Source organism: Rutidosis leptorrhynchoides, chromosome 4 (assembly GCF_046630445.1).
Source record: "Rutidosis leptorrhynchoides isolate AG116_Rl617_1_P2 chromosome 4, CSIRO_AGI_Rlap_v1, whole genome shotgun sequence".
Taxonomy (NCBI): domain Eukaryota; kingdom Viridiplantae; phylum Streptophyta; class Magnoliopsida; order Asterales; family Asteraceae; genus Rutidosis; species Rutidosis leptorrhynchoides.
The window spans coordinates 15,314,144-15,341,434 of NC_092336.1; the positions used below are offsets into that span (position 1 = coordinate 15,314,144).

General features: G+C 34.4%; 2 protein-coding genes across 2 annotated transcripts; both read left to right on the plus strand.

Annotated features, from left to right (window-relative positions):
- Positions 1–13,723: 13,723 nt before the first annotated feature.
- Positions 13,724–21,067, plus strand: LOC139904504 (nucleotide pyrophosphatase/phosphodiesterase-like). The gene is made up of 12 exons (XM_071886422.1): positions 13,724–14,114; positions 15,358–15,449; positions 15,557–15,626; positions 16,382–16,504; positions 16,600–16,692; positions 16,824–16,953; positions 17,034–17,115; positions 17,220–17,355; positions 17,466–17,671; positions 18,254–18,379; positions 18,536–18,845; positions 20,632–21,067. Exons 1-12 carry the CDS (start codon positions 13,887–13,889, stop codon positions 20,935–20,937), a joined length of 1,902 nt encoding a protein of 633 aa, XP_071742523.1. The 5' UTR covers positions 13,724–13,886; the 3' UTR covers positions 20,938–21,067.
- Positions 21,068–21,774: 707 nt separating this feature from the next.
- On the plus strand, positions 21,775–26,311 carry LOC139843619 (protein LOWER TEMPERATURE 1-like). Its single transcript, XM_071833733.1, has 6 exons — positions 21,775–21,981; positions 23,996–24,041; positions 24,251–24,377; positions 24,734–24,807; positions 24,934–25,034; positions 26,011–26,311. Exons 1-6 carry the CDS (start codon positions 21,874–21,876, stop codon positions 26,074–26,076), a joined length of 522 nt encoding a protein of 173 aa, XP_071689834.1. The 5' UTR covers positions 21,775–21,873; the 3' UTR covers positions 26,077–26,311.
- The last annotated feature ends 980 nt before the right edge of the window (positions 26,312–27,291 follow it).

Genomic DNA, 27,291 nt, shown 5'->3' on the forward strand with positions numbered 1-27,291 from the left:
ACTACATTCTATGGTTGAATTATCGAAATCGAATATGCCCCTTTTTATTAAGTCTGGTAATCTAAGAATTAGGGAACAGACACCCTAATTGACGCGAATCCTAAAGATAGATCTATTGGGCCTAACAAACCCCATCCAAAGTACCGGATGCTTTAGTACTTCGAAATTTATATCATATCCGAAGGGTGTCCCGGAATGATGGGGATATTCTTATATATGCATCTTGTTATTGTCGGTTACCAGGTGTTCACCATATGAATGATTTTTATCTCTATGTATGGGATGTGTATTGAAATATGAAATCTTGTGGTCTATTGTTACGATTTGATATATATAGGTTAAACCTATAACTCACCAGCATTTTTGTTGACGTTTTAAGCATGTTTATTCTCAGGTGATTATTAAGAGCTTCCGCTGTCGCATACTTAAATAAGGACAAGATTTGGAGTCCATGCTTGTATGATATTGTGTAAAAACTGCATTCAAGAAACTTATTTTGTTGTAACATATTTGTATTGTAAACCATTATGTAATGGTCGTGTGTAAACCGGATATTTTAGATTATCATTATTTGATAATCTACGTAAAGCTTTTTAAACCTTTATTGATGAAATAAAGGTTATGGTTTGTTTAAAAATGAATGCAGTCTTTGAAAAACGTCTCATATAGAGGTCAAAACCTCGCAACGAAATCAATTAATATGGAACGTTTTTAATCAATAAGAACGGGACATTTCAGTTGGTATCCGAGCGTTAGTCTTAGAGAACCAGAAAATTTGCATTAGTGTGTCTTATCGAGTTTGTTAGGATGCATTAGTGAGTCTGGACTTCGACCGTGTTTTCTTTAAAAATGATTGCTTAACATTTTTGTTGGAAACTATATATTTTTAACATATGAATATTATGTGATATATTAATCTCTTAACGTGTTTGATATTATGTGATAGATGTCTACCTCTAGAACAAGTCCCATTGACTCACCTAATAATAATGAAGAGTCAAATGTAAATTGGAATGATTTGTGGACTGATTCACAAGTTCCCGAAGAGGAACCGGAAGAAGAGTCGGAACCGGAAGAAGAATCGGAACCAGAAGAAGAATCGGAACCGGATGAAGAAATAGAACCGGTGGGGGAAATAATAAAACGGTTAAGTAAAAGAAAATCCTCAACCAACCGACCAAAGTTAATTATGGTCAATGGTGTTTCCGCCAAGGAAGCAAAATATTGGGAGGATTACCAATTCTCCGATGAATCGGATTCCGACGAGAATTCCGATGATGTTATAGAAATTACCCCAACTGAATTTAAAAAGGCAAAAGAAAATAATAAGGGAAAGGGCATAAAAATAGAGAAATCTAATTCCAACCCCGATGAACTTTATATGTATCGTCAACCCCCGAAGTCCTTAAGTTGTAACAATGACCCAGGAACCTCTAAACCACCAGGTTTTTCTAAACCAATGTGGATAACGACGGCTCATATTAGGGGAAAATCATATATCCCTAGAAACTTGGCAAAATGAACCAAAACCGAAGAAGAAGAAACAAGCGAGTCGGAATAAGATAGTTGTATTCATGTGGTGTAATATATGTAATATAGTGTGCTTATGCTTTATGATATATGTAAAAATTGCTTGTATTAATAAGTATTTTTTTTTATGAATCTAACTCTTGTCTATTTTACAGTATAAAAACGCAAAATGGATAGACAACCCAATATTTTAAGAGACCTACCCGGAGACATGATTGATGAAATCTTGTCTAGAGTCGGTCAGAATTCCTCGGCACAACTATTTAAGGCGAGATCAGTTTGTAAGACATTCGAAGAACGTTCCAAGAATGTCTTGGTTTATAAGAGACTTTCGTTTGAAAGATGGGGGATATCACATTGGGAAACCCATAAGTTACGATGTGTTTACTTTGACGCATATATTGCGGGGAACCTAAATGCTATTTTACGCAACGGGTTAAGAAATTATTTTGACTCAATATATCCGAATATTGGACTTCGTGATTTAGAAAAAGCGGCTAACATGCAACATAAAGAAGCATGTTATGCTTACGGATTAGTAATGTTCGCTTCTCACCAAAGTGAGAACAAGAACATCGGGCTACAACTATTAAACAAAACGTTTCCACAAGTGACGGAGTCGGTAATTGGGGTAAGAAATGAGGTTTTTAGATTATTACGGGACTGTTGGACATTACGTAACCCTCGTCCCTTTGATGACGTTACAACACGCTGTCTTATCAACGGCCATAACGGTTATGTTGCACAAGACCAAGGATGGGAAGTAGTCCTAGTAAAACCAGAATGCATGACTTGTTTCTGGACGTATGAATTACGTGTCTTTATTGCCTTTGCTGAACGACTTGTGTACTAGCTAGAATTGTCTTCACAACTATCTTGTATCAAAGTTATTGTGTGCTATATTTCATGCTTTATGTAAAATAAGCGGCATTGTAAGTTTGTAAAATATTGTATAAAAGTTTGAACGCGAAATATTATTATAATCAGTTTTTCATATAGAATTGTAGTAGTTGAATTGTATATTAGCTACTAAGTATGAACTTAACGGGTAGGTACTACCCGAATTTAAACTTATAAAACGCTAATATGAAGAAAAAGCTTTTATAAATGAGTTCATATTATGCTACGAAATACTATTAACTACTCTTAATATTCTGTATGATTAACTTGTTCCATTTAACTATTTTGAAGGAAATGGCACCGACTACTCGACACACCGTGAATATGAATGAAGAGGAATTCCGTACTTTTCTAGCTTCAAACATAGCCGCAGTACAGGCTGCGCTACATACCAACAATAACCTTGGATCTAGCAGTACAGGAAATCGTGTAGGATGCACCTACAAAGAATTCACTGCCTGCAAACCTTTGGAATTTGATGGAACCGAAGGACCGATCGGATTGAAACGGTGGACCGAGAAGGTTGAATCGGTGTTTGCCATAAGTAAGTGTACTGAAGAGGACAAAGTGAAGTACGCTACGCATACCTTCACAGGTTCTGCGTTAACATGGTGGAATACCTATCTAGAGCAAGTGGGACAAGATGATGCGTACGCACTACCGTGGTCAGCATTCAAGCACTTGATGAACAAGAAGTACCGTCCCAGAACCGAGGTCAATAAGCTCAAGACAGAACTTAGAGGGTTACGAACCCAAGGATTTGATATTACCACGTACGAAAGACGATTCACAGAATTGTGCCTATTGTGTCCGGGAGCATTCGAAGATGAGGAAGAGAAGATCGACGCGTTTGTGAAAGGATTACCGGAAAGAATCCAAGAAGATATAAGTTCACACGAGCCCGCCTCCATACAACAGGCATGTAGAATGGCTCACAAACTAGTGAACCAGATTGAAGAAAGAATTAAAGAACAGACTGCTGAAGAGGCCAATGTGAAGCAAGTCAAAAGAAAGTGGGAGGAAAACGGTGATAAGAATCACCAATACAACAACAACAGCAATTACAACAATAATCGCAACAATTATCCCAACAATCGCAACATCAATCGCAACTACAACAAACGGCCCAACAACAACAACAACAACAACAACAACAACAACTACAACAATCATCCCAACAACAATAATAACCGCAACAACAACAACAATCAGAAACAACTATGCCAAAGGTGTGAAAAGAATCACTCGGGGTTCTGCACCAAATTTTGCAACAAGTGTAAAAGAAATGGTCATAGCGCGGCGAAGTGTGAGGTCTACGGACCAGGGGTTAATAGAACGAAAGGAACAAATAGTGTCGGAACGAGTAATGGCGGAGCAAGTAGTGTCGGAGCAAGTTATGCCAATGTAGTTTGTTATAAATGTGGAAAACCAGGCCACATTATTAGAAATTGCCCGAACCAGGAGAACACGAATGGACAAGGCCGTGGAAGAGTTTTCAATATTAATGCGGTAGAGGCACAGGAAGACCCGGAGCTTGTTACGGGTACGTTTCTTATTGACAATAAATCTGCTTACATTTTATTTGATTCGGGTGCGGATAGAAGCTATATGAGTAGAGATTTTTGTGCTAAATTAAGTTGTCCATTGACGCCTTTGGATAGTAAATTTTTACTCGAATTAGCAAATGGTAAATTAATTTCAGCAGATAATATATGTCGGAATCGAGAAATTAAACTGGTTAGCAAAACATTTAAGATTGATTTGATACCAGTAGAGTTAGGGAGTTTTGATGTGATAATCGGTATGGACTGGTTGAAAGAAGTGAAAGCGGAGATCGTTTGTTACAAAAATGCAATTCGCATTATACGAGAAAAAGGAAAACCCTTAATGGTGTACGGAGAAAAGGGCAACACGAAGCTACATCTTATTAGTAATTTGAAGGCACAAAAACTAATAAGAAAAGGTTGCTATGCTGTTCTAGCACACGTCGAGAAAGTACAAACTGAAGAAAAGAGCATCAATGATGTTCCCATTGCAAAAGAATTTCCCGATGTATTTCCGAAAGAATTACCGGGATTACCCCCACATCGATCCGTTGAATTTCAAATAGATCTTGTACCAGGAGCTGCACCAATAGCTCGTGCTCCTTACAGACTCGCACCCAGCGAGATGAAAGAACTGCAAAGCCAATTACAAGAACTTTTAGAGCGTGGTTTCATTCGACCAAGCACATCACCGTGGGGAGCTCCTGTTTTGTTTGTCAAGAAGAAAGATGGTACATTCAGGTTGTGTATCGACTACCGAGAGTTGAACAAACTTACCATCAAGAACCGCTACCCACTACCGAGAATCGATGACTTATTTGATCAACTACAAGGCTCGTCTGTTTATTCAAAGATTGACTTACGTTCCGGGTATCATCAAATGCGGGTGAAAGAAGATGATATTCCAAAGACTGCTTTCAGAACACGTTACGGTCATTACGAGTTTATGGTCATGCCGTTTGGTTTAACTAATGCACCAGCTGTGTTCATGGACCTTATGAACCGAGTGTGTGGACCATACCTTGACAAGTTTGTCATTGTTTTCATTGATGACATACTTATTTACTCAAAGAATGACCAAGAACACGGTGAACATTTGAGAAAGGTGTTAGAAGTATTGAGGAAGGAAGAATTGTACGCTAAGTTTTCAAAGTGTGCATTTTGGTTGGAAGAAGTTCAATTCCTCGGTCACATAGTGAACAAAGAAGGTATTAAGGTGGATCCGGCAAAGATAGAAACTGTTGAAAAGTGGGAAACCCCGAAAACTCCGAAACACATACGCCAGTTTTTAGGACTAGCTGGTTACTACAGAAGGTTCATCCAAGACTTTTCCAGAATAGCAAAACCCTTGACTGCATTAACGCATAAAGGGAAGAAATTTGAATGGAATGATGAACAAGAGAAAGCGTTTCAGTTATTGAAGAAAAAGCTAACTACGGCACCTATATTGTCATTGCCTGAAGGGAATGATGATTTTGTGATTTATTGTGACGCATCAAAGCAAGGTCTCGGTTGTGTATTAATGCAACGAACGAAGGTGATTGCTTATGCGTCTAGACAATTGAAGATTCACGAACAAAATTATACGACGCATGATTTGGAATTAGGCGCGGTTGTTTTTGCATTAAAGACTTGGAGGCACTACTTATATGGGGTCAAAAGTATTATATATACCGACCACAAAAGTCTTCAACACATATTTAATCAGAAACAACTGAATATGAGGCAGCGTAGGTGGATTGAATTATTGAATGATTACGATTTTGAGATTCGTTACCACCCGGGGAAGGCAAATGTGGTAGCCGATGCCTTGAGCAGGAAGGATAGAGAACCCATTCGAGTAAAATCTATGAATATAAGGATTCATAATAACATTACTACTCGAATAAAGGAGGCGCAACAAGGAGTTTTAAAAGAGGGAAATTTAAAGGATGAAATACCTAAAGGATCGGAGAAGCATCTTAATATTCGGGAAGACGGAACCCGGTATAGGGCTGAAAGGATTTGGGTACCAAAATTTGGAGATATGAGAGAAATGGTACTTAGAGAAGCTCATAAAACCAGATACTCAATACATCCTGGAACGGGGAAGATGTACAAGGATCTCAAGAAACATTTTTGGTGGCCGGGTATGAAAGCCGATGTTGCTAAATACGTAGGAGAATGTTTGACGTGTTCTAAGGTCAAAGCTGAGCATCAGAAACCATCAGGTCTACTTCAACAACCCGAAATCCCGGAATGGAAATGGGAAAACATTACCATGGATTTCATCACTAAATTGCCAAGGACTGCAAGTGGTTTTGATACTATTTGGGTAATAGTTGATCGTCTCACCAAATCAGCACACTTCCTACCAATAAGAGAAGATGACAAGATGGAGAAGTTAGCACGACTGTATTTGAAGGAAGTCGTCTCCAGACATGGAATACCAATCTCTATTATCTCTGATAGGGATGGCAGATTTATTTCAAGATTCTGGCAGACATTACAGCAAGCATTAGGAACTCGTCTAGATATGAGTACTGCCTATCATCCACAAACTGATGGGCAGAGCGAAAGGACGATACAAACGCTTGAAGACATGCTACGAGCATGTGTTATTGATTTCGGAAACAGTTGGGATCGACATCTACCGTTAGCAGAATTTTCCTACAACAACAGCTACCATTCAAGCATTGAGATGGCGCCGTTTGAAGCACTTTATGGTAGAAAGTGCAGGTCTCCGATTTGTTGGAGTGAAGTGGGGGATAGACAGATTACGGGTCCGGAGATTATACAAGAAACTACCGAGAAGATCATCCAAATTCAACAACGGTTGAAAACCGCCCAAAGTCGACAAAAGAGCTACGCTGACATTAAAAGAAAAGATATAGAATTTGAAATTGGAGAGATGGTCATGCTTAAAGTTGCACCTTGGAAAGGCGTTGTTCGATTTGGTAAACGAGGGAAATTAAATCCAAGGTATATTGGACCATTCAAGATTATTGATCGTGTCGGACCAGTAGCTTACCGACTTGAGTTACCTCAACAACTCGCGGCTGTACATAACACTTTCCACGTCTCGAATTTGAAGAAATGTTTTGCTAAAGAAGATCTCACTATTCCGTTAGATGAAATCCAAATCAACGAAAAACTCCAATTCATCGAAGAACCCGTCGAAATAATGGATCGTGAGGTTAAAAGACTTAAGCAAAACAAGATACCAATTGTTAAGGTTCGATGGAATGCTCGTAGAGGACCCGAGTTCACCTGGGAGCGTGAAGATCAGATGAAGAAGAAATACCCGCATCTATTTCCAGAAGATTCGTCAACACCTTCAACAGCTTAAAATTTCGGGACGAAATTTATTTAACGGGTAGGTACTGTAGTGACCCGAACTTTTCCATGTTTATATATATTAATTGAGATTGATGTTTACATGATTAAATGTTTCCAACATGTTAAGCAATTAAACTTGTTAAGACTTGATTAATTGAAATAGGTTTCATATAGACAATTGACCACCCAAGTTGACCGGTGATTCACGAACGTTAAAACTTGTAAAAAAAACTATATGATGACATATATATGGTTATATATATAGTTAACATGATATTATGATAAGTAAACATATCATTAATTATATTAACAATGAACTACATATGTAAAAACAAGACTACTAACTTAATGATTTTGAAACGAGACATATATGTAATGTTTATCGTTGTAACGACATTTAATGTATATATATCATATTAAGAGATATTCGTACATCATAATATCATGATAATATAATAATTTAAAATCTCTTTTGTTATTATAAACATTGGGTTAACAACATTTAACAAGATCGTTAACCTAAAGGTTTCAAAACAACACTTACATGTAACGACTAACGATGACTTAACGACTCAGTTAAAATGTATATACATGTAGTGTTTTAATATGTATTTATACACTTTTGAAAGACTTCAATACAATTATCAAAATACTTCTACTTAACAAAAATGCTTACAATTACATTCTCGTTCAGTTTCATCAACAATTCTACTCGTATGCACCCGTATTCGTACTCGTACAATACACAGCTTTTAGATGTATGTACTATTGGTATATACACTCCAATGATCAGCTCTTAGCAGCCCATGTGAGTCACCTAACACATGTGGGAACCATCATTTGGCAACTAGCATGAAATATCTCATAAGATTACAAAAATATGAGTAATCATTCATGACTTATTTACATGAAAACAAAATTACATATCCTTTATATCTAATCCATACACCAACGACCAAAAACACCTACAAACACTTTCATTCTTCAATTTTCTTCATCTAATTGAACTCTCTCAAGTTCTATCTTCAAGTTCTAAGTGTTCTTCATAAATTCCAAAAGTTCTAGTTTCATAAAATCAAGAATACTTTCAAGTTTGCTAGCTCACTTCCAATCTTGTAAGGTGATCATCCAACCTCAAGAAATCTTTGTTTCTTACAGTAGGTTATCATTCTAATACAAGGTAATAATCATATTCAAACTTTGGTTCAATTTCTATAACTATAACAATCTTATTTCAAGTGATGATCTTACTTGAACTTGTTTTCGGGTCATGATTTTTGCTTCAAGAACTTTGAGCCATCCAAGGATCCATTGAAGCTAGATCCATTTTTCTCTTTTCCAGTAGGTTCATCCAAGGAACTTAAGGTAGTAATGATGTTCATAACATCATTCGATTCATACATATAAAGCTATCTTATTCGAAGGTTTAAACTTGTAATCACTAGAACATAGTTTAGTTAATTCTAAACTTGTTCGCAAACAAAAGTTAATCCTTCTAACTTGACTTTTAAAATCAACTAAACACATGTTCTATATCTATATGATATGCTAACTTAATGATTTAAAACCTGGAAACACGAAAAACACCGTAAAACCGGATTTACGCCGTCGTAGTAACACCGCGGGCTGTTTTGGGTTAGTTAATTAAAAACTATGATAAACTTTGATTTAAAAGTTGTTATTCTGAGAAAATGATTTTTATTATGAACATGAAACTATATCCAAAAATTATGGTTAAACTCAAAGTGGAAGTATGTTTTCTAAAATGGTCATCTAGACGTCGTTCTTTCGACTAAAATGACTACCTTTACAAAAACGACTTGTAACTTATTTTTCCGACTAGAAACCTATACTTTTTTTGTTTAGATTCATAAAATAGAGTTCAATATGAAACCATAGCAATTTGATTCACTCAAAACGGATTTAAAATGAAGAAGTTATGGGTAAAACAAGATTGGATAATTTTTCTCATTTTAGCTACGTGAAAATTGGTAACAAATCTATTCCAACCATAACTTAATCAACTTGTATTATATATTATGTAATCTTGAGATACCATAGACACGTATACAATGTTTCGACCTATCATGTCGACACATCTATATATATTTCGGAACAACCATAGACACTCTATATGTGAATGTTGGAGTTAGCTATACAGGGTTGAGGTTGATTCCAAAATATATATAGTTTGAGTTGTGATCAATACTGAGATACGTATACACTGGGTCGTGGATTGATTCAAGATAATATTTATCGATTTATTTCTGTACATCTAACTGTGGACAACTAGTTGTAGGTTACTAACGAGGACAGCTGACTTAATAAATTTAAAACATCAAAATATATTAAAAGTGTTGTAAATATATTTTGAACATACTTTGATATATATGTATATGTATATATTGTTATAGGTTCGTGAATCAACCAGTGGCCAAGTCTTACTTCCCGACGAAGTAAAAATCTGTGAAAGTGAGTTATAGTCCCACTTTTAAAATCTAATATTTTTGGGATGAGAATACATGCAGGTTTTATAAATGATTTACAAAATAGACACAAGTACGTGAAACTACATTCTATGGTTGAATTATCGAAATCGAATATGCCCCTTTTTATTAAGTCTGGTAATCTAAGAATTAGGGAACAGACACCCTAATTGACGCGAATCCTAAAGATAGATCTATTGGGCCTAACAAACCCCATCCAAAGTACCGGATGCTTTAGTACTTCGAAATTTATATCATATCCGAAGGGTGTCCCGGAATGATGGGGATATTCTTATATATGCATCTTGTTATTGTCGGTTACCAGGTGTTCACCATATGAATGATTTTTATCTCTATGTATGGGATGTGTATTGAAATATGAAATCTTGTGGTCTATTGTTACGATTTGATATATATAGGTTAAACCTATAACTCACCAGCATTTTTGTTGACGTTTTAAGCATGTTTATTCTCAGGTGATTATTAAGAGCTTCCGCTGTCGCATACTTAAATAAGGACAAGATTTGGAGTCCATGCTTGTATGATATTGTGTAAAAACTGCATTCAAGAAACTTATTTTGTTGTAACATATTTGTATTGTAAACCATTATGTAATGGTCGTGTGTAAACAGGATATTTTAGATTATCATTATTTGATAATCTACGTAAAGCTTTTTAAACCTTTATTGATGAAATAAAGGTTATGGTTTGTTTAAAAATGAATGCAGTCTTTGAAAAACGTCTCATATAGAGGTCAAAACCTCGCAACGAAATCAATTAATATGGAACGTTTTTAATCAATAAGAACGGGACATTTCAATTACTACCTTAAGTTCCTTGGATAAACCTACTGGAAAAGAGAAAAATGGATCTAGCTTCAATGGATCCTTGGATGGCTCGAAGTTCTTGAAGCAGAATCATGACACGAAAACAAGTTCAAGTAAGATCATCACTTGAAATAAGATTGTTATAGTTATAGAAATTGAACCAAAGTTTGAATATGATTATTACCTTGTATTAGAATGATAACCTACTGTAAGAAACAAAGATTTCTTGAGGTTGGATGATCACCTTACAAGATTGGAAGTGAGCTAGCAAACTTGAAAGTATTCTTGATTTTATGAAACTAGAACTTTTGGAATTTATGAAGAACACTTAGAACTTGAAGATAGAACTTGAGAGAGATCAATTAGATGAAGAAAATTGAAGAATGAAAGTGTTTGTAGGTGTTTTTGGTCGTTGGTGTATGGATTAGATATAAAGGATATGTAATTTTGTTTTCATGTAAATAAGTCATGAATGATTACTCATATTTTTGTAATTTTATGAGATATTTCATGCTAGTTGCCAAATGATGGTTCCCACATGTGTTAGGTGACTCACATGGGCTGTTAAGAGCTGATCATTGGAGTGTATATACCAATAGTACATACATCTAAAAACTGTGTATTGTACGAGTACGAATACGGGTGCATACGAGTAGAATTGTTGATGAAACTGAACGAGGATGTAATTGTAAGCATTTTTGTTAAGTAGAAGTATTTTGATAAGTGTATTGAAGTCTTTCAAAAGTGTATAAATACATATTAAAACACTACATGTATATACATTTTAACTGAGTCGTTAAGTCATCGTTAGTCGTTACATGTAAGTGTTGTTTTGAAACCTTTAGGTTAACGATCTTGTTAAATGTTGTTAACCCAATGTTTATAATATCAAATGAGATTTTAAATTATTATATTATCATGATATTATCATGTATGAATATCTCTTAATATGATATATATCCATTAAATGTCTTTACAACGATAATCGTTACATATATGTCTCGTTTAAAAATCATTAAGTTAGTAGTCTTATTTTTACATATGTAGTTCATTGTTAATATACTTAATGATATGTCTACTTATCATAGTATCATGTTAACTATATATATATCCATATATATGTCATCATATAGTTTTTACAAGTTTTAACGTTCGTGAATCACCGGTCAACTTGGGTGGTCAATTGTCTATATGAAACATATTTCAATTAATCAAGTCTTAAAAAGTTTGATTGCTTAACATGTTGGAAACATTTAATCATGTAAATATCAATCTCAATTAATATATATAAACATGGAAAAGTTCGGGTCACTACAGAGAATACATGCACTTTATTTTAAACGCAATGGATACAAGTACATACTAAATTCTACACTGAGTTTGAACCGAAAATCCCTTAGCTTTGGTAACTAGTAACTGCCAGTTATAAGAACAGGTGGGCGCGAGTAGTAGTATATGGATCCATAGGGCTTGATATCCCCGTCCAAGCTAGAGCACTAGCCTTTTAACGGACGTATGCTATTTGAGAAGCGTACACGTTGGTTTATGTGTATTATTAAGATGATTATACAAAGGGTACAAATTATATAAACGTTAAAGTTTAGTTACCAGGGTGCTCAATTTTGTAGAACCGATTGATAAACGTTTCAGATGAAACAACTGAAATCTTGTGATCCACCTTTTATGTAAAACCTATTGATAAACGTTTTGAATAAAACAACTGAACTTTTGTAATCCACATTGATATACGGATTATGTGTAATATTAAAACTATGAACTCACCAACCTTTGTGTTGACACTTGAAGCATGTTTATTCTCAGGATTCTAGAAGTCTTCCGCTGTTTGCTTATACGTGATACAAGATATGTGCTTGGAGTCATACATGCTATATACAAGAAACTTGCATTCACCAAACCATTACCATGTATCTTATTTTGACTGTATTGTCAACTGATGTATTATTGTAAATCATTTAAATGGTGATTGTCTATACGTAGGAATCATCAGATGTTAAAAACCTGGAATTTATATATTCATTTATGAAATACCTTTTCAAACGAATACAATGTTACAAAATGTATCACATAGAGGTCAAATACCTCGCAATGAAATCAATGAATGACGTGTTCGTCCATATGAATTTGGAGCGATCGTCACACATATATTAAGTATCTGTACCCATTACCCGCCGGTGCCATCCCTAATATGCACGATGCATGTCGCTTGTATTCCAGCTTGTATTCTAGTGCCTGTTGCATTAATAATAAAATGTGTCTAATAAATGATCGACAACATTCACCACACATCGTCTAGCACGTTTTGTGTGTGGGGCATGGTCAGATAGCATATTGACAATTCGAGCATATCGTTTTACTCTATAGGATTTAGGGGCATTTCGCCCATTTCTCATATTTTGATGCTATCTTTACAGCTTGATAAGACCATTTCTTATGGTGGACAACAATGGACAACATTCACAACAGCCCAATGCTATTGTGTCGACTTCATTGTGGTGTAATTGTGGGGCAAACCATGATACCACACGATGAGGAGAGCCAATCACTTTTATTTACTTTTCTAAATATAATATTATTAATTAATTCAATACCAATTATATTTTACCATAACATCACAACAATACATTTATCATAACACCCCTCATCCCATAACAATTTAACAAAAAACACTTCCACCACACCACAACATTTACCTCTACCATACAGAATCTTCTAACAAATGGAGGGAGTATATATATATATCAATAGTTCTCATTTGATCCCTTCAATATATATATATATATATATATATATATATATATATATATATATATATATATATATATATATATATATATATAACTTAAAAATTGCTCGCCCGTCCCATTTTTTTGTTCGATTTTCAAGTTCTCAAAGTTCTCTCGAATCAATAGTTCTCATTTGATCCCTTCAATATATATATATATATATATATATATATATATATATATATATATATAGACCCATTTACGGTTTTTTTTTCTTTTCTTTTTTATAATAAAATAAATTTTTATTTATTTATTTATACGATATAAAAAAAATTAGTTATATACAAATTGCATCAATCAACTAGATAGAGTAATTAGGTAGGGATCTGTGTGTCATTTGTGTGTCTTTAATATACGTTCTTGATTCTTGATATGATGTATCAGTAACTGGTGATCCGTATCCATAGCTGAACCCGGCCATTATTATTTGCTTATTTCAAACATGTGCACTCCAACTGCTTGATTAAACGTCTAACGATGAACACTTTCTTCTTCACTGTATTGCTGTTGCTGTTTTCTAAGGGCTTTTTATGGAGGCTATGCTATGGCTCTTATTACTCTTCTATTATTATACGCAGCGATCTTGGTGGGAAAGTGGGTCCTACTGATGAACAACCACTATCAAAGATTGCAATTCACAAAGCTTTTATTGCTTTACACGAATCAGCTTCGATTAAGCCAAATCCACTTCTTCTTGGTTTGAAGGTAAAACTTGTTTCTTTTGTTAATTTTGATTATTATCCGATGAGCAAACTGACAATTGACAATAAATGTAACATTTAAAGATATTAATTTTTGTCAATACTGGATATTTTCTAATTTCTTGAATTTTTAATCTTTGTTAATATATAAGTACAAGTTTAATGTGTATTATTAATACTCCGTATTATATAGTAATAGTGAAAGTTTAAAAATTGTATATATTGAAGGACTCAAATATTGCTCAATTTTTTACTCTAGTTCTCAAACATTGCTTATTAGTTTCTTGAATGTTTGTTTGACAAATAGGCTTTAACTTATACTCCTTAGTATGATTGAAGGACTCAAATATTGTTCATATTTTTGAGAAAAAATGTTTGTTCTTTGAAGTTGGATATTCGCTCATGTATATGCAAAAATTGAACTCGTACGCTCCTTTTGATAATGGACAATTTAGTAGATACCCTACGCAGACAAATATTATATGGAATCAGTGGCGGAAGCAGGAAACTTTTTCACCGAGGGCGGAATTTTTTTTTAAAAGCGTAGCAACTTTCTTTGGGCAAAATATGAAAGTTTCTGGGCAAAAACTTTGGAGGTTTTTGGACAAAATTTGAAGGTTTTTGGGTAAAATATGAAGGTTTTGGGGCAAAAAATGGAGGTTTTGGGCAAAATATGGAGGTTTTGGAGCAAAAAAAATCCACTTGGGGCAAAATAAAAAAAATCCCAAATTTTTTGCACTAAAAATTGCAAATCCACTGGGGGTGGGTGCCCCCCTATGCCCCCTTCTAATTTTCGCCCCTGTATGGAATGCCAACTTATTTGACAATTTGATCTTGTATGAAACACATTAGCACCCTTGGATAGTTGGGTATAGACTGATGTGTCTATGTTTATGGAACCATATGTGATGCACATGAAAACTCATTAATATATGACACATTTTGTAAGAGTGAAATATTGTATTTCAGCTGTTGATTTTGCCTATTGGCCAGATTTCTTGATTGTATAAAAAGAAACTAAACATTTCTACCTAAGATAGCTTGTGTTTGACGTAAATATCCTTATAAACACTATCATATTGAAATGAAAGTGAAGGAATTTTGAATTTAGATACTAAAATAACGGAATTGTGGACCAGTGGTTGGGTCAAAGTTATGTTTGTTTGAAGTTTGTCATATTTTCTTACACCTGTCCCCAATCATTGCATTTTCCTAAGTTAGTGTACTATAAATTTTTATGATTATAGGGAGAAGGTACTGAATGGGTCAATGTGGAGCTCAAGTACCCAAATCCATCCGAGAACGATTGGGTTGGAGTTTTTTCTCCAGCAAAGTTTGAGTAATGTTCATATATTAGATACACTTGAATTATGTTGGAACATATGCATTTGGCTATATGTAAAACATTCTATTCTGAAATTTTAATCAATTAAATGATTATGGCAGTGCATCGGATTGCTACTACGAATCTGGCAAATCACACGAGGCTCCTTGCATATGCACTGCCCCGATAAAGGTATGTTCAATATATATGTAACGCTGATCTTGAGGATTAATAACATTTCGTTATATGGATGTTTGAAGAATTAAACATCTGAAATGTAACAAACTGTATTCTGTTGTTATAAGCTGGTAATGCGGCATCAGTTTTGATTATGTGGACTTTCATTTGACAAATTATATGGTTGCTACATCAGAAATAGATACCTGCTACATGATAAAGAAGTCATATGATATTGAGGGTGTGTTTGTTTACCTCTTAATTGAATGGTTCAGCGCTGAATCAACATTCAACGCATTTGTTTCTTACCTCTGAATGACATATGATGTTGAATGGTTTAACATTCAATGTTGAATCATTCTGAGCTATCACACACTCTTAACCATTAAACACCTAAATTTTCTGTTATATCCTCCTCAAATCATATCCAGAAACACTTAATAAACATATATATTGAATTTTTTATTCATGTAACATGTTAATAAGGTAATTTTACCCAATTCATATCGTTCATTCAAAATGATTATCAAACAGCTATTTTCATTCAGAACAAAGAGACTGTGAATCATTCATATTATGAATCATTTAGCACTAAATCATTCAGTTTTATCAAACGCGACCGACCTTAGAGTAAAGATAATTGAATGATACATATAATAATACATATTTGATAGTTTAATACAGACAATACTGACTTTGAAAGTTTGATGCTACGGATACCTTACCCTTGTTTTAACCAGACTTTTTTACGTGAAATAAATCTTATGCAGTACATGTTTGCGAACCAATCTAGTTCAAATTATGTAGCAACTGGACGAGCTACATTGAGTTTCCAGATCATCAATCAGCGAGCAGACTTTTCCTTTGCGTTATTTTCAGGCGGTTTAGAAAACGTGAGGAGTTACTTTTTTCCACTGTGTTTTACATTTATGTTGACATAACATAATTTGGGAATTGCTGAAAAATACCCTCCTTATGACTTGTACAGCCAAAATTGGTGGCTGTTTCGGATCCTATTTCATTTGCAAACCCTAAGGCTCCTGTTTATCCACGCCTCGCTCAAGGGAAGGCTTGGGACGAGGTACGTTTCTTGTACGTGAAAATGTATGCGTAGGTTGGGTGGAGTAATAACTTGTCAACACGGGTTCAAGTTGAAACATGACCCATTTGACCTATTTGGCGTATGGCTTGTCTTACTTTTGCTGTGTCCAGATGACAGTTACCTGGACAAGTGGCTACAACATTGATGAAGCTGTTCCGTTTGTTGAGTGGGGTTCGAAGGGCGATATTCTTAAGCGTTCTCCAGCTGGAACATTGACGTTTACTCGTGGTAGCATGTGCGGTAAGTTCTTATATTTGTGCGTGATTTTACATTTTTACCCTTGGAACGTTGACTGTAGTGATTACTTTCTTGCACTGCAGGTCCACCTGCACGTACGGTCGGATGGCGTGATCCTGGTTTTATTCACACTAGTTTTTTAAAAGAATTGTGGCCAAACACTATGTATGTGTTCGTAATATTACTATAATTTTGACAAGAGTTCATGATTTTTTTCCGTTTACCGTCTTATCTTTTAACCCGAATTTGCTGCAACAACAATTATCCAGGTATGATTATAGGATTGGGCACAGGTTGTTGAATGGGTCAGTTGTTTGGAGTAGTAAAATGTACTCGTTTAAATCATCCCCATATCCAGGACAGGATTCGCTGCAGCGTGTGATTATTTTTGGAGATATGGGAAAGGTAATAATGGTTAAAACATTTCTCTTATTTCTTTTCATTATAATAATATTTTTTATATCATGTTAATATTACTGTATATTATTACTCACCAAATAAATCATTTTATTCAGGCAGAACGAGATGGGTCAAATGAGTATGCTTGTTATCAGCCAGGGTCACTCATTACTACGGACCAACTAATCAGTGATCTTGATAACTATGACATAGTTTTCCATATCGGAGATATGCCATATGCTAATGGATATCTCTCACAGTGGGACCAGTTCACAGCACAAGTTGAACCCATTGCGTCGATTAAGCCTTACATGGTTGCAAGGTTTGAATTTATCATGTACTAATTATGGTGGCAAAGTGGCTGGTATGGGTCAACGTGGCCGGTTGGTTTAATACTTTAATCTGAAATTCTTTTAGTCCATGTTCGTTTCTTCTATGATTAATCGTTGTGTCAAATATGATTAAAAAATGATTTAATTTCAATATCAATCTACTGTCTAGAACCAAGTGGTTGGGGCCCTGAGATCCTTGCAAGAGGTCTCAGGTTCAATTCTTGGGGTGGCCAGGGAAGGGTTGGAAACAGCCAGGGAGTATTCCTGATGGGCTGCGTACACTAGAGTATGGGGTCGGATTACTCGCCCTTCCCGGGTAACCCGAACAGGGAACACCTTACAACTAACTATAATCTACTGTCTAGAACAACAATATTGTCGCCATTCTATACATTAGATGTACACTTTGGGCGACTTTTGACTCATTTGTTAATAAGTACTTCGTGTTTTACCCGTTTGAACTGATAGAGAGAAATTATTACCTGAATGTACTCATTAATTATAAGTATCAGTGTTAAGAGTACAAATATTTCACTTGGATAGTAACTTTTGTATACGTTACTTTTGTGCAGTGGCAATCATGAACGATCTTGGCCCAATTCTGGAGGCTTCTATAATACAAAAGATTCAGGTGGGGAGTGCGGTGTGCCTGCTGAGACCATGTACTATGTTCCTGCCGAAAATAGAGCTAAATTTTGGTGAGAAAGATTGATTTTTAGAAAATGTAGTGAGCATTCAAAATATCTTATTCTTAAGGATTTTGTAGCCTAAATAGGTGGCAAAATGGGTGGCCTGATTGTTGCTTTGTTAAAAGTATGATCAAGAAAACGTTATATATTGTGTACCGTTAACAGGTACTCAACGGATTATGGGATGTTTCACTTTTGCATTGCGGATTCAGAACACGATTGGAGAGAGGGTTCGGAACAGTACGCATGGATAGAGAAGTGTCTAGCATCAGTTGACCGAAACAAACAGCCGTGGTTGATCTTTTCAACTCATCGTGTGCTTGGATATTCATCAAACAGTTGGTATGCAATGGAAGGTTCGTTCGAAGAGCCCATGGGAAGAGAACACTTGCAGAAGCTATGGCAGAAATACAAAGTAGACATTGCATTCTATGGACATGTCCATAACTATGAAAGAACCTGCCCTATATACCAGGTATTTTTGCTATTTCTCTTGTTTGTTACATAATTTCTGCATTATATATATATATATATATATATATATATATATATATATATATATATATATATATAGGGGCAGGATCAATGGGGAAGTAACCAATCGGGGGGAAGCGGGGGGAAGCAAAATTATTTTTTTTTTTTTTCGTTTTTTTTGGAATTTTTTTTTCCGGCATCAAGATCACACGAAAATATGAACATTTAGAAGAGACACTTCGTGATGAATGTTATTATTTAGGCCAGAAAACGATCGACAAAAATAACATTCAAGATAATATTGTTCGTGAAGAATATGAACGTTTTTTTTTCATGTTTTGTGAAGTAAAATTTAGCCCGATTTAGAGTTTAGGGTTTAGGGTTTAGGGTTTAGGGTTTGGTGTTTTGGGTTTATTCCATAAACCCAAAACACCAAACCCTAAACCCTAAACCCTAAACTCTAAACCGTTCGTGTTAAAAACTCAATCTAAATCCTAAATCTAAACCCTAAATCTAAACCCTAAACCCTAAATTTCTAAACCCTAATATCTAAACCCTATAAACCCTAATATCTAAACCCTAATATCTGAACCCCAATAGCTAAAACCTCAACATACGCTCGAAAAACACGATAATTGTTATATATTACTTCTTCGAGCGTTTTCCCGCCAAAATAAAAACATTTATCACAAAGTGTCTACTAAATGTTCATATTTTCATCCCATCTATAATGTTCGTGAACAAAGTTTTTTCAAAAAACGAAAAAAAAAAAAGTTTTTGCTTCCCCCGATTGGTTACTTCCCTCTTGATCCTACCACTATATATATATATATATATATATATATATATATATATATATATATATATATATATATATATATTGGTCGGGACACATTCATCGATTTCTTTGAATTCTTCCTGGGCTTGCAAGTGACTTACTTCTTTTGGCCGTTCTTGCTGTCTTAAGTCGTCCTCTTTTCTTTAGAAGTTGTTAATTGATTTCGTGCCTGCCATATATATATATATATATATATATATATATATATATGGGCACGATCCATGGATAAGCTTAAAAGGAGTACAAACGGGATAAGCAAAATAAATTTTTTTTTTTTTTTGAATTTTTTTTTACATTCATAAATCTGCATTAAAATGCACCTCTAATCAATTTTTTTCATAAAAAAAAAAGTTCAAAAAATCGATGATGAATGGTAAAATTAACCATTCATCGGGTTAATTTATCATTCATCTTGTTTACGATGAATGATAAAATTAATCAATGCTAAAAAAAACCAGATGAATGGTTAAATTAACCATTCATCTGTTTTTTTTATCATTCATCATAAACAGATGAATGGTTAAATTAACCATTCATCTGCTTTTTTTAGCATTGATTAATTTTATCATTCATCGCGAACAAAAATGAATGATAATTAACCAGATGAATGGTTAATTTTACCATTCATCATCAATTTTTACCATTCATCATCGATGTTTACCATTCATCATCGATTTTCGAACGATGTTGTTAAAAAACTTTTTAAAATTTTTTCGTTTTCTTCTATTTGCATATTAAAGGATCGTTTTTTTAAAAAAAAAAAATTTTGAAATTTTACTTATCCAGTTTGTGCCCTATTTAGTGCTTATCCATGGATTGGTCCAATATATATATATATATATATATATATATATATATATATATATATATATATATATATATATATATATATATATATATATATATATATATATGCTGATTTATGATTATGGTTGTAATGTTAATGTAGAACCAATGTGTCAACCCCGAAAGGTATAGTTATTCTGGTACTGTAAATGGGACGATTCATGTTGTTGTTGGTGGAGGAGGAAGTCATTTGTCAGATTTTACGGAGATCGATACAGTTTGGAGTTTGTATAAAGATCACGATTGGGGGTTTGTTAAACTTACGGCATTTAACCACTCTTCACTTCTTTTTGAGTACAAGAAGAGTCGAGATGGATTAGTGTATGATAACTTTACGATATCTAGAGACTATAGGGATGTGTTGGCATGTGTACGTGATGGATGTGAACCTACAACATTAGCGAGTTAAACCGATATGCAAAATGTTTGAACTATTATTTGGGTTGTAACTAATCGGACCCTTTAATGGAAGCTTGTATACATTTTGCTTTGTATTCTTGTAACGTGAAACCTAATTTAATGAAGATATGTAATATGTATACTAGTGTTTTGGAAGTCGGCGGACTAGTGAATTTGTGAGGTGATCCAACCCGACTAGACGCAAATCGTCCATATTAGTCGATGTCGATAAACGGGTCAAAATTCTTCAAATTGAATTTTAGTCGATCAAACATTTTTTTATTAAAGTCGGTAAGTTTCTAGTATAATTTTAAGATAGGGTTTGGAACACATTATTGAGCCAATACTCTTTTGACTCTTTGGTGAAATTTGTGCACACATGTATACCACCCTTTTCTCAAAATCTCAAGTAAGATAAAATTAAAGTTGATTAAGTGGTTCGATTAGTCTTCAAGTCGACCGATTTAGCATTTGAATGTTTTAATAGATTAGTTTTTTTTTTTTTTTTTTTTTTTTTTTTTCTTTTTTTCTTCCGCAGAGGACACCTCTTAGCAATATTTACATTGGATCCCACTAGCGAGTAAAATTTCTGGATGACAACATTGACATCGATGATAGCATTAAGATATTGTCATCTCCGCCTCTACACACAATCAATTTATTTATGTATCAAAATTATTATAATATTGTTAACGATAGTTCTAAAAGCTATTATTAATGGACTTAGAAATTGGTTTAGGGTGGTACAAATGTTTTATTATTATTATACATAAATAAATCTGAAAATTAAAATCTTTTTTCCAGCATAAATCCGAAAACTACCCGGGGAAACCTCATATGCGAAATCCTAAGAATTATTAAAACCTAATTCCAAAATTAACCAATTTCCCGGGCAGTGTATTCTCATTTCCTCACAACTCAAATTCAACCGTCGTCCATCGCCACCATGGACGGCGCTTCAACACCGTCAAAAAACCCTAACGGCGCTTCAAAGCTCCTTCTCAATCTTCCATCTAAAGGCCTCTTCTCATCTCCTACCATATCTTCAAATTTGGTACTTCCATTTAAACCTAATTTTCTCAATTAAATTATATACATGCTTGTTTTGAGAAATTACTTCAGATTAGGTTCTGTGTCTTCTAGTTAGGTTTGTTACTTCCAACTTGTGTGAGTAACATCATAATTTTAGAATCTGTAAAATTGTGCTTTAAAATGCTGAATATTTATATTTTTTAATATGCGATTGTGATTTTATCTTATTTTTAAGTAACAAGCTGAAATTGAATAATCCCGGTTGAGTTAGTGTTTGTTACTTGTATTTTATACGGTTGCTAGATTATAAAATTTTATACGAAGTATGTATAAAGTCATAAAGATAAAATTGATTGTGTGCAGATCATATTATGTAAACTAATGTTTAAAAAAAATAAAAAATGAAAGGTATTAGTGACATGAAAAGTTTTGCCTCCTCAAATTTATTGAAGGAAAAAAATAACTTTTTTGCCCTCATAATTAAAATTTTTGTAGCTCCTCCCTGATTGTGTGTATGTATATTGTGTATCAAATTTAAGGAACAAAAGTAAAAATGAAGATTTGTAACTTACTTGAAATGCAAAAGGGAGTTGTCACAAGAATCACTTGAGAACCTGTTTTACATGTTACGTATAATAGCGGAATAAACACTTTGTTGATGTTTATAAAATAATCGTATAGTTTAAGTTTATGTACATTGAACAATTCTATTTAAACCATGAATGTGAATACTTGAATCTAGTGTCCGCTAAGGCTGTAAAAGTCGCTAGTTGGGGGCCAGTCGGCTAGAACCTTTAGAGGACTACAAGGTTGCAAAACTTGTTACTCAGCTAGTACTTGCTTGGGGGGTTGAGACTTTAGAGGGAGTAATCGACAACTAGAGGATTAATCGTATTGGACTTTTTATACATTTATATAGATTTAAAATTATATGTGTAAATATAGAAGAAAACGACAAAACATAAACTTTAGCATAACTGTCTAGAAACATAAAATAATTGTTCATTTGTTCAAAAACACTTAAATTGTAGTTTAAATTCATACTAGAATGTTGACCTATTCTGACTTCGGCCGATTTTGACCGATTGAATCCTACTTTGAATAGCTAACCTGATTTTGATCCATTAACTGACATTGACCGATTAATTAATTGGGTTTTGGAAAACCGGATCGGTCTGTTCTTAGAAAGGAAAAAAAGAGTAATTGGGGATTAATCGAGAGTAATCGGGGAGTTTTACAACAGTGGAGGACTCGTTAGCAAAATCAGCCAAGTCGCGGACTATGCGGATGATGACCAACCTTGACTTTGACCGACTTTACGAAGAAAAGGCTTGTCTGCGCGATTATTTTCGAAGAGTCGGAGGATAATAACGGCCCAAAAATGTGTTCCAAACCCTAATTTCAAATGGTATTAACAACTTGACCAACTTTGACCGACTTTAAGAAGAAAAGGCTTGTCTGTGCGATTATCTCAGAAGAGTCGGAGGATAATAACGGCCCAAAAATGTGTTTTAAACCCTAATTTTAAATGGTATTAACAACTTGACCAACTTTGACCGACTTTAAGAAGAAAAGTTTGTCAGCGCGTTTATCTCAGAAGAGTCGGAGGATAATAACGGCCCAAAAATGTGTTTTAAACCCTAATTTTAAATGGTATTAACAACTTGACTAACTTTGACCGACTAAATCCGAATATGACCCGTTGACCGACTTGGGCCTACTCGGGTCGGACCACCTCACGCAGCCGACTAGTCGGCTGACTTTTGAATCTGCAGAGTCTACTGTTTAATTGTTCTGATTATGAAAAGCTTTTCGAACTACTTGCTGATGTTTTTGGTGATTAACCATATGGTATCGTAAAGTCAGTAACCTACAGAACCAACATGTTATGCATTTCAAAGCATTTGATTGTATTCAGATTATATTCATGAACTTCAATCATTCATATTTTTGTGGAAGTTGGAGTGCATGCCTATTTAAGCTTTTTTTTGTTTTTCTTATCTTGTAATTTTTTCTGTCTTTTATCAATTACACAGGGTGGAATGCGAGTGTACGTAACTGACCATGAGACATCACCACCAGGTATTCTGCCACTGTTTATTACGGAGTATTACAATATGTAAATGAGGTGACGTAAATTCTCATTACAATATTAAATTCGCTAAACAAGTATATATGACTGTTGATGATGATCATTTGTAAATGTGATGATTTCAATAAATAAATCTTAATGGTGGCTAATATGATAACAATAATGAATAATGAATTGACTGGATTGTTCTTGTTATCAGAAAATCAGCTTATAAAGACAGATCAGGTTAACATACTGATTAGATCTCTTCTGCTTAAGCAACATAAGGGTGGATCAACTTCTAAGAGTGTGAAGGGAGTAACCACACTTGACCTCTCACGAAAGAGGTATTTTATTATATTTTAATTCTTATACGTTTCCAATGGTTTGCAGTTACTCACTTATAAATGTAAGGGAAAAAAAAAAAAATCTTCAAATGATATGTCTTGCTAGAGGTCGAAAATGTCCTGATATAGCATGCTTATGTAAGGAGTCAAATTGGGTTGGGGGCTGTGCTGTGCTGTGCTGTGCTGACCCACAAACACATTATTAATCTTTTATCATCCATGTTTAATCTATGTTTAATCCTTCAGCTAACCTATATTAACCATTTATAAGTAAATTGATATTTCCACCTCCAATTCTTGTGTAGTATTTATTTATATGTTTATGTTTATACATCGTGTTATTGGTGTATTTTCAGAGCCCCTGAAAGAGCTGATGGCAGAGCTTCTGCCAAACGGGCAGCATCCACCACCCAAAATGGTTCCCGCCAAGGTTTGATTTGTTGTTGATGATATGATATCCCTCTAGATATGCTGAATCGGTCAATTTATTGTTTTTTATGGTAGTCAACATGTTTTTATGTGATATGTTAATTGACGTATCTTGTTAATTATGTAGATGCATCGAAATCACAATTACCTGAAAATCTTCAAAGTTTGACCGTGGAGAGACTTCGTGCACTTTTGAAAGAGAGAGGTCTATCCGTAAGAGGGAAGAAGGTACGTAACTTAAAACTGTAAGGCAAAAGTAGCCTCCATTAAATTTTTTAAGTTTTAATTGTATGTGTATTTGCCAAAAAGTTGGGAATTTTAAGATTAATTTGTGCTTAGAATGACAGAAGTTACCTAATCAGATGTGAAACAAAACAAATTGGTATGATAATAGGTAATTTTGTTCTAGGTCTGAATGGTGACCTTTGATATATTAAGAGGTTAGAGGTCACTGTTTGTTATACTAGATTATTATTTGATGATTAAAATAGGTTTGAATGATTCAGTCGTTATTATAACATCAAAATAATGTTTTCACGTTTTAGAGTTGTTTGAACCCCATGTATTCATTTCCCACTAACGGTAGTTGAAAGTTTTCAACTAGAACACTAATCGAACATGTTGCTTAGTTCAACGGCTACTTTAGACCGAGCCTTTACATCAATTACACCTTTAAACCGTTATATATCGTCAATATTAATATCTTAAATCTCTATTTATTGTTCATAAAATTACATTAGTAGGTATACCGCGTACCTTGGAGCTTTTAAAAAAAAAAAAAAAAAATACAGTGTACCTTGGTAAAGGCGTGCTAAAAACACTATGGTTGGCAAATTGACGAGAAGTATTATTGTAGTATAATTGTGCAAGAGTATAAGTATACATGGCTCTTAGTATTTTAATTACATTATAGGGCAATAACCTGGTACATAACTATTAGTATATGTTACACTTTAGGCTCATAATCATATGATAAAGTTAAGAGATAAATTCAGCTTTCTATAAAACGTTAGTATGCTAGTTGGTTAACCTGATGCATAGTTATCAATTTGTTATGCATGGATTAAGCTGTCTATTTAGTCAGTTTATGAACTTTAATCTCACGTGATTATTTCAGGTACACATTATTTGGTTCTCGGTTCTCTATACTTTCTGAAGAATTTCATGGTTATATAGGGATTTATGTCTGTGTTTGTGGTGACAGGATGAATTGATTGGACGGTTGAGAGCTACGACCAGTTCAGCCAGCTCATCGGCAGCCAACTCATGAGGCCCTGGTATCAATATGGTAAATGTACTCTCTCATCGCAGGACTCTTTTTTTGGGGTCTAAATATCTAAATTTACATATGTTTTGGCCGCATTATTGTTATGATGTGGTAATCATTGTAATTTAATTATACTTTTATGTATCTGTATTTTGAATTTGTGACATATAACTACTAGGAATCCAAAAAGTTGACTACTATAAGTCAAGTAATCCCATGGGTCTTTTGTTTGTGTACAACTGAGTAATTCTGTTTTTGTCATTCTTATTCAAATATACTTGTTTGCAATCCATCAAATATGGTTAGGATTAAAGTTTCTTCTTAATCTTCAAAATCAATGGGGATTTATCGTTGGCTGGCTAAGATCCGATGATGTTGTTGAATACTTGCATATGCGAATCAATTTCGTTATGTTGGTTACAAATGATTGAAAGTGGTAAAGTGATTTTTAATTTAGAGAGCAGTTCATAGTAACTGATTATCTATTCTTTAAACAGATGATTATAACATTAGCCCAGATTAAGTAAAGCTTTTTGATATCGCATCCTAAACACAGCTTTAGGTTCATGAGTTAGTCGTGGCTGATGTGGAGGATGAGTTTTGTTCTAGAGATGACGTTTAGGTATCTGAAATCTTGGATACGTCTAGTGTGAGTCATTTCATTTTAAGGCGTTTGATCCCAATTTGTTGGTTTCCACCAACTGTTTTTGTGGTATCAAGTGATCCATCGGTTGAAGACGGGTTTTGTTGTGGTGCTGGGAATACGTTTCGTGAACAGCCTCGGAACGGCGTATGATCATCATTTTGACGAGGTTAACAAGGGGCTGAGGAGATCTTGGATGCTGTTGTACATGGTCGTCTTTCGTTTCCTCTTTCGTTTCAGGAAACTCAAAAGACACCTTCATCTTCTGGCTTAATTTTCGGCTATGTTGACGAGTTTGTTTTTAAAGGTAATGGCTCGTTTACACCTCCTGTTATTTCAGTTGATAAGTTGAACTGTACAGGAGCTGTTAGGGTTGATGAGATTAAGATGAAAATGGACAACAAAGGTGATGATATTGAGCATAAAATGGTACTAGAACTAGAGGTTTTGAAAAGATTGTTTTAGAGCCAATCCAGGAGGTAATTTAAATTAATGATTGGTCACTGGCTGAACCACCACATTTAATTAATGTGGGTGGTAATTGTTTAGATAATTTGGATACATAACTTTTGCAG